Source organism: Chionomys nivalis, chromosome 2 (assembly GCF_950005125.1).
Source record: "Chionomys nivalis chromosome 2, mChiNiv1.1, whole genome shotgun sequence".
Classification (NCBI taxonomy): Eukaryota; Metazoa; Chordata; class Mammalia; order Rodentia; family Cricetidae; genus Chionomys; species Chionomys nivalis.
In genome coordinates this window covers 29,339,055-29,354,759 of record NC_080087.1, presented here as the reverse complement: position 1 = coordinate 29,354,759, position 15,705 = coordinate 29,339,055, and the positions used below count along the sequence as shown (strand labels likewise).

Below are 15,705 nucleotides of genomic sequence, written 5' to 3'. Positions count from 1 at the left end.
CTGCATTTAGTTGAAGAGTGGTCCTTGAAACTGGAACAGCCAGGCCTGTCACCTGGCATCAACATATTCCTGTAGAAAATGTTCTCACTGTACCCCATTTAACCCCTAGAGTCAGTCACCAGATACTGTTAGTCCCACGTGGTTTCTAAAAAAAATGTATGCTTCCAGTGACCCTCAAGAACTGGGAGATCCTGAAAGCCTGAGGACAAGTCCTTGGGGGTTAGCCATGCTTAGGGCTTTGCCGCTCCACCTCTTCAAAGACTATAGAATTCCCATTCTCCCTATCTTCATCCTAACCCCAGCACTTGGGAGGAAGCCAGCCTAGTATACATCGAGCTTCATGCTATAACACAGAACCACTTCAGGGAAAAAAAAATCCTATAATTACACCATTCATTAACTCAACAAGCATTATTAAGCACCTATTATGCCCCAGTGTGCACACTAGCCCTCTACCTTCATTGATGCTAAAGGCAGAAGGACATTATTAGGTCTTGAAGCCAGGACAAACGGCTAACTGAGCTGTCCATTAACACAGCAAAGTGAACCTGGATGCCTCGGTTAGCTGTTTGTCCTGGGTTTGAGACCTAACAGACATCTCTAACATTAAGCTTGCATTCCTCAGAAACTACTGCCCACCTAGCACATGCTAAGTCACCATGCTTTCAAATGTCCCTCTAACTTGCTGCCTAGATGGGATGAACATGGTGTCTCCCTCTGTATGTCTAGACTTCAGCATGAGCACAAACAAAAGCAGCTCCTTTGTGTCCCCTGGGTTTGTTAGCAGCATCACAGTTCCGCCTGCTCAGTGAGCTCACCACCTCAGAACCATCCTTTATTGGTGTCTCTGGTCTTTATTTGTGCACACTTTTGGAGAAACAAACCCTCAACCTAGCCGCACAGTAAGGGGGAAGCAAAGGGACTATCGGCAGGACTGGAGCAGCAGCACCATGTTCACACGAAACACACACAACAAAAGCTGCGACACCAGTTTGAGAACAATGAGCGATTTTTCTGTTATCAAAGCCAAGACACTGCAAATTCCAAGTTTTCTCACAGAACAGAGCAAATGAAACTTTTTGATCACATTCTAAGAACCAGGCCCCGTGCTCACAGCTTACACACACTTCGCTAGTGTTCGTTACCAATCGTTCTGAACTGGGATTAAAAGGAAATAGTCTCAGCAGGTTAAATTATCAGATCGGGGTAAGAAGTTAATAAGCAGCAAGCAGAGATTTAAATCTGAAGCTGTCACATTCCAAAGTCTAGGCTATTTTAACTAAACTCAAAGCTTGTTGACATGGAAAGTTACAAATGTTTTCCTCTGGGATATAACGCAGTACCCTAGGAGAAACACTCACTCTAAATAAATTACTAATAATGTAGCATGGCAATATGTACTCAAAACACCAAGCCCGTGACCCCAAGTCACAAACTCAACATAAAATAGGCAATAAGCTCCCTGTTCATGGCTACTAATATCTCTACATCCACGTCTATTTTTTGCTTAACTCATAGGCACAAAAGAAGTAACAGTTACTATTAGATCAGCGCTCTTTACAACTTATTTTACACAAAGGAGTAGAACAACTGTGACGCCTGGACCTCAGATCTTGCTGCTTACAAAAGCTCAAGGAGAATTAAATGGATATGTCAGATCAACCCATCTAGATAACAGCAGCAGCTAGCTGTCTACAAAGACTCATGGTAGTGACAGACTAGTTTTTCAGTCCCCAAGGATCAGATATTACTATTACATTAAGATTATAATTTGTCAGACACAACTATTTCAAATTCAGGATTTGGGGACATTAAATTTCTGTAATTTAATATATAAGTGCAGTAAATATGAGCTGGTTTGAATGAGATGCTACCACTAAGTCTTGGGCCCTTGAACACTTGGTTCCCAGTTGGTGGCTGTTTAGGAATGATTAGCAGGGAGTGCCTTGCTGGAGGAAGTATGTCACTGAGATGGGCTTTGAGGTTTCAAAAGACTCATGGTATTTTGAGTTAGTCCCTCTCTACTTCCCATCTGTGATCCAAGATACGAGCTCTGCCCCAGGCTCCTGCCATCATGGATTCTCAGCTTCTAGAGTCCTAAGCCCCAACTAAACTTTCTATAAAAGTTACCTTGATTGTGATGTTTTAGTACAGCAACAGAAAAGTTAGAATATACCACTCAAAGTCCAAAGACAGACACTGGTTAGATTCATTCTAAGTCATCATTTTCGGCCCCTTCTAGGTCTGACAAATGAGTGCGTACACAGAGTAAGATAACTAGGTATAATGGCACATGCATGAACCTGGTACTCCAGAGACCGAGACAGAAGGATCACTTGAGTTTAGAGGGGAAAACTTATATATACAGAGTATACAGAGCAGTCCTTGTCACACAGAACACACAGACCAAACTGAATAAATACTAACCATAAGTACTTCAACACTGTGTGCCAGACATGGTCCCACATGCCTGTTATCCCAACATTTGAAAGATCGAGGCAGGAGGACCAGGAATTCAAGGCGATCCTCAGCTACATAGCATATTTGGGGCCAGTCTAGGCTACATTTGCAAAAAGTAGCAAGAAAGCATAGTCAGTTCTAGTAACTCTTCATGAGACAAGCTACATATAAAGTCTATCTTCAAAACCTAAGTCCCTCACCAAATGCCACTTTACATTAAATTATGCTTCAGTTTGATATATAAAATTATATACATAGTACAGTCCTTTATACAACACTTCCAAAATGGTAAATTCATGATTAAAAAAACAAAACCAAACTAGCACTGCGAAGCACAATTTTTACAGCATAATACAACTTACCGAGTTTAAAGCAGACTTACAGTACTGCGTACCATGACATCACCCAAGCTTAGGACTGCCCTTATCCCAGAATGATTCCCTCCAGGCTGCTGCTTCTGCCCTGCCATTAGGAAACCACCAATACTGTTATTACGGATCTTTCCCACAGACATTTTTCTATAGGTAATTTTCAACTATTTCACATAATGCAATACAACAGGTACTTCTTTATGTCTGGCTTCTTTCATTCAGTATGTTTCTAACATTTTTTTGTTGTAGCATATATTAGAAACCTGTTCTTACAGTGGCAGAACATTATTTCACTTTAGGGATATAACATATTTTGTCAGTTACTAACTTTTGAGTATTTGGACTGTTTTTCAGGTTTGCTACCGTGAATGGTGTATTTTAAATGTTCCAACAAAGAATTCTTTGAACATTTTTTCATTTCTCTTGGGTAGATACATAAGAGTAGAGCTACTTATTCCTAGGTAAATTTATGTTCACCTTTTAAAGAAACGCCCAGTGTCTTCCAAAATAGTTTTGTGCCACTTACATTACCAAGAGCAGTGTGAGAATATTCCATCTCTCCACAAAACCAATACTAAGAATATAGTCTCTAACTATAGACTGTCTAGTGACAATCTATCACTGATTGAATGTGTCGTTCCCTAACTATTAATGATGTACTCTAGATGAAAGACCTTTATCATGTTTATAGCATGCAAATATCTCTCCCAAATCTGTATTCTTTATATTTTCTTAAGTATTCTCTGTAATATTAAGTGTTAAGATTTAACATATTTGGATAAAATTAAATTTGTAAGTTCTTTTCTTTCATATGCTCTCAGTGTTATATCTAAAAACTCAGGCTAACCCAAGGTTGCAGAGATTTTCTTCTATGAAATCATCTAGAAATTTCATGGATTTAGACTTCATAATTAAGCACATAATTTTGAGATAATTTTTGTATATTGTGTGATTTATAAACAAAAATGTTTAAGTAAATTTTTTCCCTAAATAACCATCTGATGAGAATACTATCAGTGAACTATCCTGGCACATTCCCCAAAATAAACTAACCATAAGTGTAAAGAGTTATTTCTGATTTCTCAGGTCTGATCACTGACCTCTGTATTTGACCTTAGGCCGATCATGCTGCCCTGAGTAGCATAGCAGAGCAGTCAATGTTTAGAATGGAAAGGGCCAAGTCTCCAATTTGTTCCACTTCTTCTTCCAAATCTTTGGGACTGGCTAACGAAAAATCTGCAGGGACTTTGCTAAAGTCTCAGTATTAATATGCAACCTTCCGGGGTGAACTAGCCAGGGCAATCAATGCAGGAGAGCTCACCCTCGTGGTTAAGGACAAGGGAGAGCTGACAGGCTGACTGACCCAGAGCCAGAACCACAGCTATGTGTTGGCCCACCCCAATGCCCACCCTATCTGGGATCTGCTGGAGCATGTAAAGGAACTGGTCCTACAGACCCAAAGCTGCGGGATTTCCACAACGCTGGGCAACAGCAGGGTAACCAAGAGCAGTCCCAGTGAGGGCCCAGCAGCAATAGTGTAGCAGAAGCCAGAGGCCCAGACCAACGACTCTGCAATGAACACTTGCAGGTAAAGAAAGATGTATGGATAAATGGGTTTACTGCATGTCACATTGCAGCTTTCATAATGAGATTGTTTTTCTTTTCTTTTTTTTCTCTCTTAAATTTTATTTTATTTTATTTTGGAGGGACATTGCTAGGGCAGAGGGCAGATACAAAGGGACGTAAAAATGAATGGGTAGAGATCCATGATATGAAAGACACAAAGAATAAGTAAAAAAAAAGTTTAAAAAATCCAGCCTTCTGACCTAGATACATATTCTGCTTATTTAAATCTTTATATTCTGAGCAATATTTTATACTTCAGTGTAAAAAATTTAGTGCTTCGTTGATTAAGCTGAACCTTAAGACTTGAGATCTTTTTGATGTTACTGCAAATGTGTTTCCTACTATTGTATACTGACTTCCTGTTACTAGCCTGCTAATCTGGCCTCAGATTACAGCAGAGAGCAGAAGCCACTGGGCTGGAACACCGCCCCACCAATCTATGGACCTTCCTACTTGCCTCCCTATGTTCAAACTGAAGCAATGACCCCTTCCAGAAGACTGTGGGCAGGATCCAGACCATTCTTGCTTTCTGGAGGACATCTCTTCCTTCTTCCCCTCAGCAGTCCTGATCCTGCCAACTGAAATTACACATTACTTTACAATCCCATACACACACGCACGCACGCACGCACGCGCCAGCGCTTCATTCAGCTGCCCCTGACCTGGGTCTAGTCACTCTTATGGGCAAATTAATTTTCAGAAACTACCTATATGCCCCATCTCTAGTCCTTTGGCTGCCATTTATTTCTCAGGTCATTCAAATCTGGCATTTATTGCAACTAGTCCACGAAACAAGGCTATAAAGAGTTACCAATGGCATCTAGGTTTCTAAAGCAATCCAATGGCTTCATTTCTGTTCACATTTCCCAGTCTCTCAGCCAAATGAAATCTCAGGGCAGCTGGCTCTCACCTGCTTGGAACCCTTGACGACTGTCCTGGCATCTCCACCATGACATGCACTCTCTGTCCTCCATCTCTCTTCACCCATTCTGCCGTCCGTAGCCTCCACCCTACAGCCTTCTACTTCCCAACTTAGAAATGTTCACTGCTCGAGACTCAACTGTCAAGACATTTTTTCTCTTTTTTAAGTTTTTTTTCTTCAATAATTTCATTAGTTACAGTTTTCAATTTGCCAACAAAGTAAAAATCTTCAACTTATCTTCCTCTCAGAGATAAATATCTTAAATTTGTATATCTTCCGTGATAAAGTTCATAAGTGACACACAGGCTTCCATAAATTTAAAATGAACAAAGGAGAATTCTTCATTACTCCTTTACCAAAACAGTACCCCCTAGGACCCACTCCTCTCCCAACCATCCCATACTGACAACTCCAACAACATTCTTATGTTCTTTCTTCTCTCTCACACTCCATATATATTTCTGTGGCTTCCTACTTTAAACTAAACAATCTCATTTAGAAGTCCACTCCTCTCTACCTGGCTGCCTCGCTCTAATCTAAGTCACTGTTGTTTGCCACATGAACTACTTCCTATCCACTGGCCAAGCTGCTCACCTCCCCAGTTATGAGTGGTCTTAAAAAATACAATTCAGATGCTATTCCCATGAATAAAAATTTAGATTCCTATAAGATCCCAACTGCTTACAGTAAGTGGTCCTTCCTTCCTCCTCTTTGGTCCACTAATCCCCAGCTTCTCATCAGACACATTATCTCTTCACAGCCCCAGGCCCTTCGCAGTTCTCTTGATACGCTGTCTCGCTCACCCCATCCCTAGCATGGCTGTCCATACCTCCTCTGAGATGTTTCACTGCCTTCCTACCAGCGGTCCTCCAGTATCACACAGTTCTTTTCAACATTACCAGACACAAGGCACAAGGCAGAGACAACAGCTGATCCTTCACCACCATGTACAATCCCTGGAGGTAGACAGTGACCACCACAAGGGTGTAGTGTAGAAAGCTGATTTGTAAAAGATGTCCCTTCAGCATTTCAAGACCATGTATTCTACCATAAGACTTTGTTACCCTCAGGCCAAATGATCTTCCTAGGCTAGAACAGGCGGGCAACATCAAGTTAAATGCAAAATGTTGCATAACTGTGTTTTCTAAGCAGATGTCCAGTGTGTTCACCAGACTCCCAAAGGACTAAACAACTCAAAAAACAACACTTACTAACAAAATCTGACTTCGTCCTTTAAACAACAGACCTCAAATTAAGTAAAATTCTTGAAACAAAACAGAAAAGAGATGTATTTTTTTAAAGTCCAAGTCCTGTAATTTACCAACCTTAAAGAAATGTGGGTGGGGCAGTAGTGGCCCACGTCTTTAATCTCAGCACTCCAAAGGCAGAGGCAGGCGGATCTCTTGAGTCTGAGGCCAGCCTGGTCTATAGAGTGAGTTCCAGAAACATCTCCAATGCTACACAGAGAAACCCTGTCTTGACAAACAAACAAACAAAAAAACAAAACAAAAGGGCTGGAGAGATGGCTCAGCAGTTAAGAGCACTGCCTGCTCTTCCAAAGGTCCTGAGTACAATTCCCAACAACCACATGGTGGCTCACAACCATCTGTAATGAGATCTGGTGCCCTCTTCTGGCCTGCAGGCATACATATAGACAGAATATTGTATACATAACAAATTTTTAAAAATTAAAAAAAAAATCCAAACCTTTTGCCAGTGTGTCTTTCCAAAAAAAAAAAAAAAAAAAGGAAGAAAAGAAAGGAAGGAAGGAAGGAAGGAAGGAAGGAAGGAAGAAAGAAAGAAAGAAAGAAAGAAAGAAAGAAAGAAAGAAAGAAAGAAAGAAAGAAAGAAAGAAATCTGGCTGGGTAGTTGTGCACTCAGGAGGCAGAGGCAGGATCTCTGAGTTAGAGGCCAGCCTGTTTACAGAAGAAGTTCTAGGTCAGCCAGGGTTACACAAAGAAACCCTGTCTCGAAAAGAAACAAACAAGCAAAAACAAAACAAGAACAAAAACCATTAGCACAAAAAGAGAAATATGCCAGGTAATTAGCTCCTGCCAGCCTAATCTCTTCTACAGCCGGAAACAGGAAGAACTGAAAGAAGATGTATCTATCCCAGTGTCTTGGTTACTTTTCCATTGCTGTGATAAAGACCATGACCAAAAGCTCTTAAGAAAGAAAGCATTCGATCGGGGTAACAGCTTCAGAGGGTTAGAGGCCACGCCAGCAGAGCAAGGGCATGGCAGCAGGGGCAGTGAGAGCTCACATGTGACCCACAAGGAGGCGGCAGAGAGAGCACACTGGGAATGGGGTGAGTCTTTTGCACTCTCAAAGCTCATCTCCAGTGACACATCTCCCTCTAAAAATGCCACACTTCCTAATCCTTCCCAATCAAGTCACCACACAGGAGAAAGGTTGCAGAAAACGAAACATCAGAAAGGATAAAGTCTAGCAGCCAGTTCAACTCTCATTTTGAAGTCCCACTGGTGAGACACCTTGAAGAACCAATACAATCTTCCCCTTAGCTGTTGCTTCTCTTAGTCAACACAGCACTCAGAGTGCTCACGAGCAGCTGATGTGCTACAGCAGCGGAGCAGTGCGCTCCGGTTTCTTAAGGGTGTGGCTGGACAGAACAGGCCCAGTGCACAAAGACAGTTTTTTTAATCAGAAATCTAGAAAACCCAACCCAGCCACCTCAGGTGTGGTGATCCGGATGAAGTGATCCACAAGGTCACAAGACTGGCTGAAGCCAGCTTCTGTTTAGTGCTCCTCATACCAAGGCCCTGTTCTTTCCTACTGTGTCATAATGCTTGCAGTAAGTTCCCAAAACACTAAAATCGGGGCAAGAAGGAAGGTAAGGCTCCAAGTGATATGAGTTCTAAAAGTAAGCGTGGCACTGCATGAAGATTTCAGTGTGATCTCTTTCATAAGCAGTGCGTGAAAAATGTCTAATTAACGCAAGTGTACTTTTTATTCTTGTCAAATAGTCTAGTGATTTAGAAATTACAAAACAAAAATCTCACAACTTGAGAGTTGAGTTTCTAATATCCAATGCACTTCAGACATCTCACTAGTGAACAGATCTGTAACTAGCTCAAGCTAACAAGACAGAACCTGGTTTACACTTCATTGTTGTTGCTTTTCTTTCATTAAATTTATTATCTTATTCAAATATTCTACCAAGCCATTGCTCAACACAACCGATCTAAAGTGTTTCAGCCTTCTGGCTGCCGAACTTCAATAAAAAGGCAGTTAGTACCCAAAGCGTTTATCAAGAGATCACAAATACAAAGTCTGTGTAAGTTTGACATTTCCCAGAAAAAAGAATTTTTTTTAAACATGAAAGTTAAGAAGGCATACTGATTAATGTGGTAAATAATATACTTTTCCTATTCTTTAAAAAAATAAATTGCTTCTTGAGAAGTTAATTTTAAAGTTATAACACTGAAAATTGTCAGTAGACAGCAAAACTGATGATTAAATCCTACAGGTCAGATCTCTGATTCCTGCGCTGGGACAAAACATCACAAACCTGAACCCCTAAACAGGTTTTACTCTGCAGTTCCAGCCAGCTCCAGCTATATAGGGAGACCCTGTCTCAAGAAACAAACACTTGGGTGCTGGAGAGATCCGCTGGCGGTTAAGAGCACTGGCTGTTCTTCCAGAGGACCAGGGATCAATTCTCAGCATCTGCATAGTGGCTCACAATAGTCTCTAACTCCAGTTCCAGGCAATCTGACACCCTCTTCTCACCTCTATAGGCACGAAGATGCTCACAGTGCAGTCACACATGCTGACAAAACACTTTTGCACATAAAAACAAATAAACTGATATTTTAAAAAAATAAATAGGTGCTAACGAGTGTAATGATATACTTTAAGATGTCTGACATTGTAATAATATAAAACGGTGTCTGTCTGTACCCAGAAAGCAACAAGAATCCATCTCTCTCTGAAGTGACTGTTTCAAGATATCATTATAAATTAAACTCTTTACTATGCAAAAGAAAATGTCTACATACAACTCAAAAGCAATCTGAAATCTTTACCCTGCATGACGAAGTAGGCACAAATCAAAGTCTGCCTGATTTAACCTCATTCCTCACCTGGTCCCACATCACATGAACAGTGAAGAAGCAGCTTCAAGGTGGCAGGGGACAATGAGAAGGGGAGGACACTCACTATTTGTAAACAAGTTATTTAACTTCTCTGCCTATCAAGTTCCTAGTTAATAAGAATGATACCCACTTCTCAGGGCCGTGGCAAGGATCAAGTGAGTTCCTGCATTGGTAAAAGGAGCCCACTGGGCACTCAGTAAATGCAGCTCCTGCCTCCTTCAGCTCTGGGCCCTCTGTTCTTTGTTCTCTACCCTCATTTCTCCGGATGACTCAGCCTTCTCTGTGACTTTTATTAACAAATGTTGAAAAACACTGGATCAATCAAGGTCTGCTCCCTGCCATCAACATAGGTGAGAAAGAGGCCCGAACATGTGAACAGAACCAACAGGCATCATGAATAAAACACCTGTTTCTATTCATTGCAGGTTAGCACATCCCAAAATGCCCTGTGATCACAAGGTAGTCCCTAGGCACTCCTCCTCCCGACCTTTTCTAATTGAGTGACGTCCAAAAGTGAGGAATCCTTGCCACATAGTCCTATCCAAACTATGCCAAAGAGTCCGCACTTATCAAGTCAGCCTCCAGAACCCCTGTAACTCCAGCCTCATTTCCTGTCCCATGGCCAGAGTCCAAGTCAGGTCTCAAATCTCTGCAATACTGACATTTTGAAGAAGATAATTCTTGTTATACAGGTTGTCCCATGTGCTCTGGGCTATTAAATAGTATCTCCGGCCTCTACCCACTACATGTCAGTAAAATGATTCCCTCCCCCATTTTATAGCAATCCAAAATATCTTCAGACATTAACAAATAGCCAGAGGGAACAAAAACTACTCCCTCATACACTGTCCTCTCTCACTCTATGGGTTTCGGGGGTTTTTTGTGTTTTTTTGTTGTTGCTGCTGTTTTGAACTATTTCATTACTTTAAAAATATTTTCTGGAGAGTCTGAGGCACATGCCATAACTGATCTTGGGAAGTCAGAGAACAACTTATGGGTGTCCGTTTTTTCCCTTTCCACCATGTGGGTCCTGGAGAACAAACTCAGGTCATGAGGCTTGGCATCAAACGCCATTCCCCATGTAACCATGTCACCAGCCTCCTGACCCCACGCTTTGACTGTTACTGGCCCAGTTCCTCACCATTTCCTATCTCTGATACAAAATCAGCCCCCAAGATAACCAGACTCCAGCTGCTTTCCTCTGCTGTATCAGAGACAACTGCCTCTTAGAACACCGCTTCTGTGAAGCTTTTCTTTCCAACACCCTTCACAGCGAGTTCAAAGCTCCCCATCCAGCCTTGACCATCTGGACATGATTAAATGTTATCCGACAAGGTGCTTCACACAGTAAAGTAAGGCTACCCTTCAGAAACACACCACACCCTGATTTTCCATTCCACTGCTGTCACTCTGGTCTGCATGTCTACTACCCAGCACCCATACCACAGGTCTCGGCAAGAGCCTCCTTCCCTACCCTCTAATATCTCAACTATTCAAAGCCAAAACTTTCCAAGGCCTCTCCGCTGCCTACTGGAGTATGTATCAAGTCTCCTGCCTTCGGTCTTTAGTGACAGGACCTCTTTCTTCATCATCTCCAAATCTTACAATCTCCTAGTCCTTGAAAAGTCCCAATCCGTCTTCGGTTATATTTTGCCCCTTGCTTGGAAGTCCACCTGAACTGTGTCCTATTTCCGCCTCCTTTGTGCTTGTGAACACAAAGCACCTCTCCCAGGCGTCCTCTTCTTCACACATGAGCGGCCCTGCCTTTTAGACGCAGAGCACCCTGTGTCTCCTGGTTCCCCACAGACCTGCTCAGCAAAGGGTACAGAACTGCCTGTTTGTCTTGTCCCAAACACCTCACTAGAAAGCAAGGCAGGGCTGTTTTCAGAAAATCTCAAAACTCCTTTCAGAGACAGAAACTCAGCCTACATTCTGTCTCACATTTCTAGGTCTTAGGCCAAATTATAAGTATTCCAGATTGCTACTCAGTTCAGGTTAGGTATCCCTTATCAGCGATGCTTGAGACTAAAGTGTTCTGAGTTCTTTCTTTTCTGGACTGTTTGTATATACACAATGAGATATCTTACGGGTGGGATCCAAGTTTAAAGAGAGCTCATTTATGTCTCATATACACCATTTTTACAGAGTTTGAGAGTAAATTTTAAAAAATGATAATTCTGCACACAAAAGTTCATGGTGTGTGATTTTCAAACCTGTGCTACTTTGGCCCTCAAAGCTTTGAATTTAGGAGTATCACAGATGTTCTGAACAGGGAAAATCAACCTAAACATATTACTGTGAGAGTTTGGCTTCAGGGAATTTCAACAGTTTCCAACTTGTAACTGAATCTCAAATATTTAAGCTATTTAAGCTGTCTATGCACAAAGGCAATAGAAATTTATTTTCAAATACTAATACAATTGAGTAAACATAAAAACAAGTTGGACTTAGCTGAACATGGCTCAGCTGGAGGTTAGTGGAGGCTAACTTGTACATTTAAACAGCCTAAAGCTTTGTGCACCAACAAAATGACAAAAGTCAGGTTCTATCAACCCCGTGCTCAACCCCATGCCCCAAAGACATCACCCCAAATAGATTTCGGGCAGCTTCTCCTTCATTTTAAGCCCTTGAAGGTGTGTTTTGTTTCACAAACAGAGCAGAACCTGGTAAGTTCTGCCCCAAAGTCCATCAGACACTAGCCCCACATTACCACCATTAACCATAAGCAAACTACAAGCTCTGCTGCGTGTGATCCCGGGCTAACACTGGCTCCACATTGCGAAAGGGCCAGAAAAACAAAAATAACGAATCCGCAACAGAATCTACCTAGCTGCTAAAGCCTAATCATCATGTGGCCCTTTTCAGCAGCATGGATCACCACACCCCCAAGTTTTAAAAAGGTAATACAAAATTAAAAAAAAAAAGGAGAGAACTCATTCCCTAGGCACAACTTTTAAATGAGGATGTGCACATAAATTTTTATATAGCACGGGATTTTTGTTAGAAGAAAAGTGACTTTCGCTCTACCACGGGCCTACAAGAACTCAAGGCTGAAGAGGCAAAGTGCTCGCCCAGACTCAGGCTTCTTAACAGGAGACCACAATCAAAGCCTGGAGACTCCTGGCCCAGCTCACACCTGAAATCCCAGCAGTTGAGGGTGCAGCATGGCCCTGAGTTCAAGGCAAGCCTGAGCTACAGGGCAAGAAGCTGCCTCAAAACATTAAAAATAAAATAAAACCTCTGGCCCAATATTCTGCTTCTGCTACCTTATGCCCATGTGTCTGGAGATTCAGAGAACTGGCCCGGATCAATATTAGGATGAGAACTGAAAACGGCTCCTGACAGGCACTTTAAATAGGCTCTTAACTACTACCAGCTATGAATCATTTAGCAGCAGCGTTAACGCTCATCACAAATATCAGATAGGAACTTCTACGATTTCCCGTAAAACCAGATGACAAGGTTAAACAACCGTGCTTTCTGCTGCAGGGCAGGACCACATATTTCGATTCCAGCTGCTCAATATATTCCAAACCAAATCCACAAGATCCGCCAACCGTTCCCGAATGCCCACTGGGAGATACTGTCCACCGTACATCGGTGACCCATCCTACGAACAAGTTCTTTTTCCATCTACACGCAAAGTATTAGCCAGAAGTTCAAATTTCTTAGTCTCCCTAAGAGCATAGCTTCCTTAAAAACAAAAACAAACCAACCTGCTTCTTGGATACCTTAAGTTTAACAAACAAAACAAAACAAAAAAGCAAACAAACAAACAAAAAAACCCTCACTTCATCGAGTCTGTTCGGCTCACTCAAGAACCCAAATGGCATTCTGCCTGCCTATACTCGTAACTTTACTATTGTGCAGGATCCGAAAAGCTGTGTGTAGACGGGAATACATTACCAGGAGCTAGGATTCACACTCATTTCACCCGAGAGCCTCCCTGGGAAGTCGCGCTCTCTCCCAGTGCACAGGCTGACCGAGGGGGGGGGGGGGGGATGCAGGCTCAGACCCCGCAGACCCCCGCCCCCCATCCCGGCTGAGCGACCCCTCCCCCTCCAGGAGTCCCCGCGCACCCGCACCTGCGGCCTCGGCCCGCGGCGGGGGAGCCCCCGGGGGAACCTGCCCTCCTGGAAACGTCGCCCGCGCCCGCTGCCCGAGGCCCGCGCGACCGACCCGGAGGTGGGGGGGAGGGACACGGCGGCGGTACCTGGAGGACCACGTCGTTGGGCAGCTGCGCGGCCCGGAACAGCTCGAGCACCCGCCCGTTGACCACCACCTTCTTGGTGCTCTCGATGTCGCAGTAGGAGAAGAGATCCGAGTAGTATTTCTGCTCGGCGTCGCTCAGCGTCAAGCCTTCCATCTTCGCCTCGGCCCGGCGACCGCCCCGCCCCGCATGCACCACCGGGGCGCCGGCCCCGCAACTCGGGGCGGCCGGCGGTGGACTCGTGCGCGCGGGCACGGCCTCCTCGCGGGGGGCCGCGAGCTCGCGTGGCCCTGGCGCGGCGGGCGGCGCTCGGCGGCGCGCGGCCGCGGGCTCGGCGTGGGTAAGGAGGCGGCGGCCGCGGGGCTCGGCTCGGCCGCGTCCCTCGGGCTTCCCGCCTCGGCTTCCCCTTCCGCCCACGCCCCCCCACGCCCCGCCCGCGAACTTGTGGGGCTTCGGAAGTCTAAAGTTTCGGGAGCTCGGGGCTGCGCGTGGCCACCGCTCCGCCTCCCTCGGCCGCCATTGACTGCGCCCCGGGCCCGGCACTGACAGCGGCGGCCGCGCTCCAGACCCGGATGTGAGGCCGGGAGGAGAGAGCGCGAGAGGGAGAGGGAGAGAGAGAGAAACACCCACCGGGCTGGCTTGGCCGCTCCCGGGAGAGCGGGACGCAGCGCCCCCTGCTGGCCGGAGCCCTGCGGCGCGGCCGGGGGGGGGGCGCGCGCCCTCCGCGAGGACCCTTAGCTAAGGGGACAACCTGGGGACCCGGCTGGCTCACTGCGGGAGGATTCAGATAGGGCTGCTGCGGGCTCGCGGGTGGCAGCTCCTGGCAGCCAGCCCTTCCTACCCGATTGTACCTGCCCAAGAGAAATGCATCGCCTTGCTGTGCACTGGAGCTGGGAACCTTGCTCAGGTGTGGACCGCTGACATTCATCAGCCCGAACCCCCACTCTAGCCCCAAGCCGTGGCCTCTGTAAAACCAAGTTTGCAAACTAGAAAGGAAAACGGTCAAAGTTTTGGTCACCAGGAGCCGGATATTGTCGATGTATGTCATCGACGCTGGAAACCTGTGTAGGCCTTCAGCCGACCCCAGGGCCTCAAAATTTCTTCCTCTGTGAAAGTGATGGGGTCGCATTGCCTCAGTCTGCGTCTGTCTCAGAAAGGGGTGCATAAACTCTTTAATATTTTAAAGCTCTTTCCTTTCGGAAGCTCTATGAAGTCAGGCTGGACTTGAACTCTTGATCCCCCTGCCTTTTTGCTTCTCTGGTGATAGAATTCCACCACCACCCAGCCGTCTATCTTGTCAGGATTAAATATGAAGTATTTCAGAAACGAGCCAAGAAAGATTACACAGAGGACTTTTCAGGTTTGGTTTCTAGTCTCTGTTACACATGTTGTTCCCCGGAGTGCTGACCCTACAAATAGCCCATTAAAGAGATGCCTGGGCAGTGGTGGCGCACGTCTTTAATCCCAGAACTCGGGAGGCAGAGGCAGAGGGATCTCTGTGAGTGTGAGGCCAGCCTGGTTGACAGAGCGAGTTCCAGGACAGCTAGAGCTGTTACACAGAGAAACACTGTCTCCAAAAACAAAACAAAATTCAAAGGATGTACTGTGCTGGGGATGTAACTCAGTTGTTAAAGCACTGTAGAGACACAACGATCAGAAATTCAAGGTCACCTTCAGCTGCATAGAGAACTAAAATCGAGCTGAGACCCTGTCTCACACAAACGCAGCCCAGAATCCTGAAAGGAGAGCTCTGTGCTACCAAATCCTGCCATGCTTCGTTTGAAGGCAAAGTCAAACTCCCATGAAGCTGTTCGCAGTCTTTAGAGATGCAACTTCGTGTTGATATTTTCATATTACTCTACACTTCATATAATGCCATTATTATTGTATAATTTTTAAAATATAGGTTCCATGGCGGGGGGGGGGATTGATTCCTTGGCCTTTTTTCCCTGCCACCTCCCAAAGGCCTAGCAGCTTTGATGCCCTGGGCCTTTGTTGTTG

General features: G+C 44.7%; 1 protein-coding gene across 6 annotated transcripts in view; it reads right to left on the bottom strand.

Moving 5' to 3' along the window:
- The window catches only part of Reps1 (RALBP1 associated Eps domain containing 1), a 72,279-nt gene extending 58,010 nt beyond the window's left edge, over positions 1 to 14,269 (bottom strand). For all 6 annotated transcript variants that reach the window (XM_057761470.1, XM_057761471.1, XM_057761472.1 and 3 more), the window contains exon 1: positions 13,708 to 14,269. In XM_057761470.1, coding sequence (XP_057617453.1) covers positions 13,708 to 13,860 — 153 coding nt within the window. In that variant the 5' untranslated portion in view covers positions 13,861 to 14,269. The remainder of the gene's footprint in view (positions 1 to 13,707) is intronic.
- Positions 14,270 to 15,705: the final 1,436 nt, after the last annotated feature.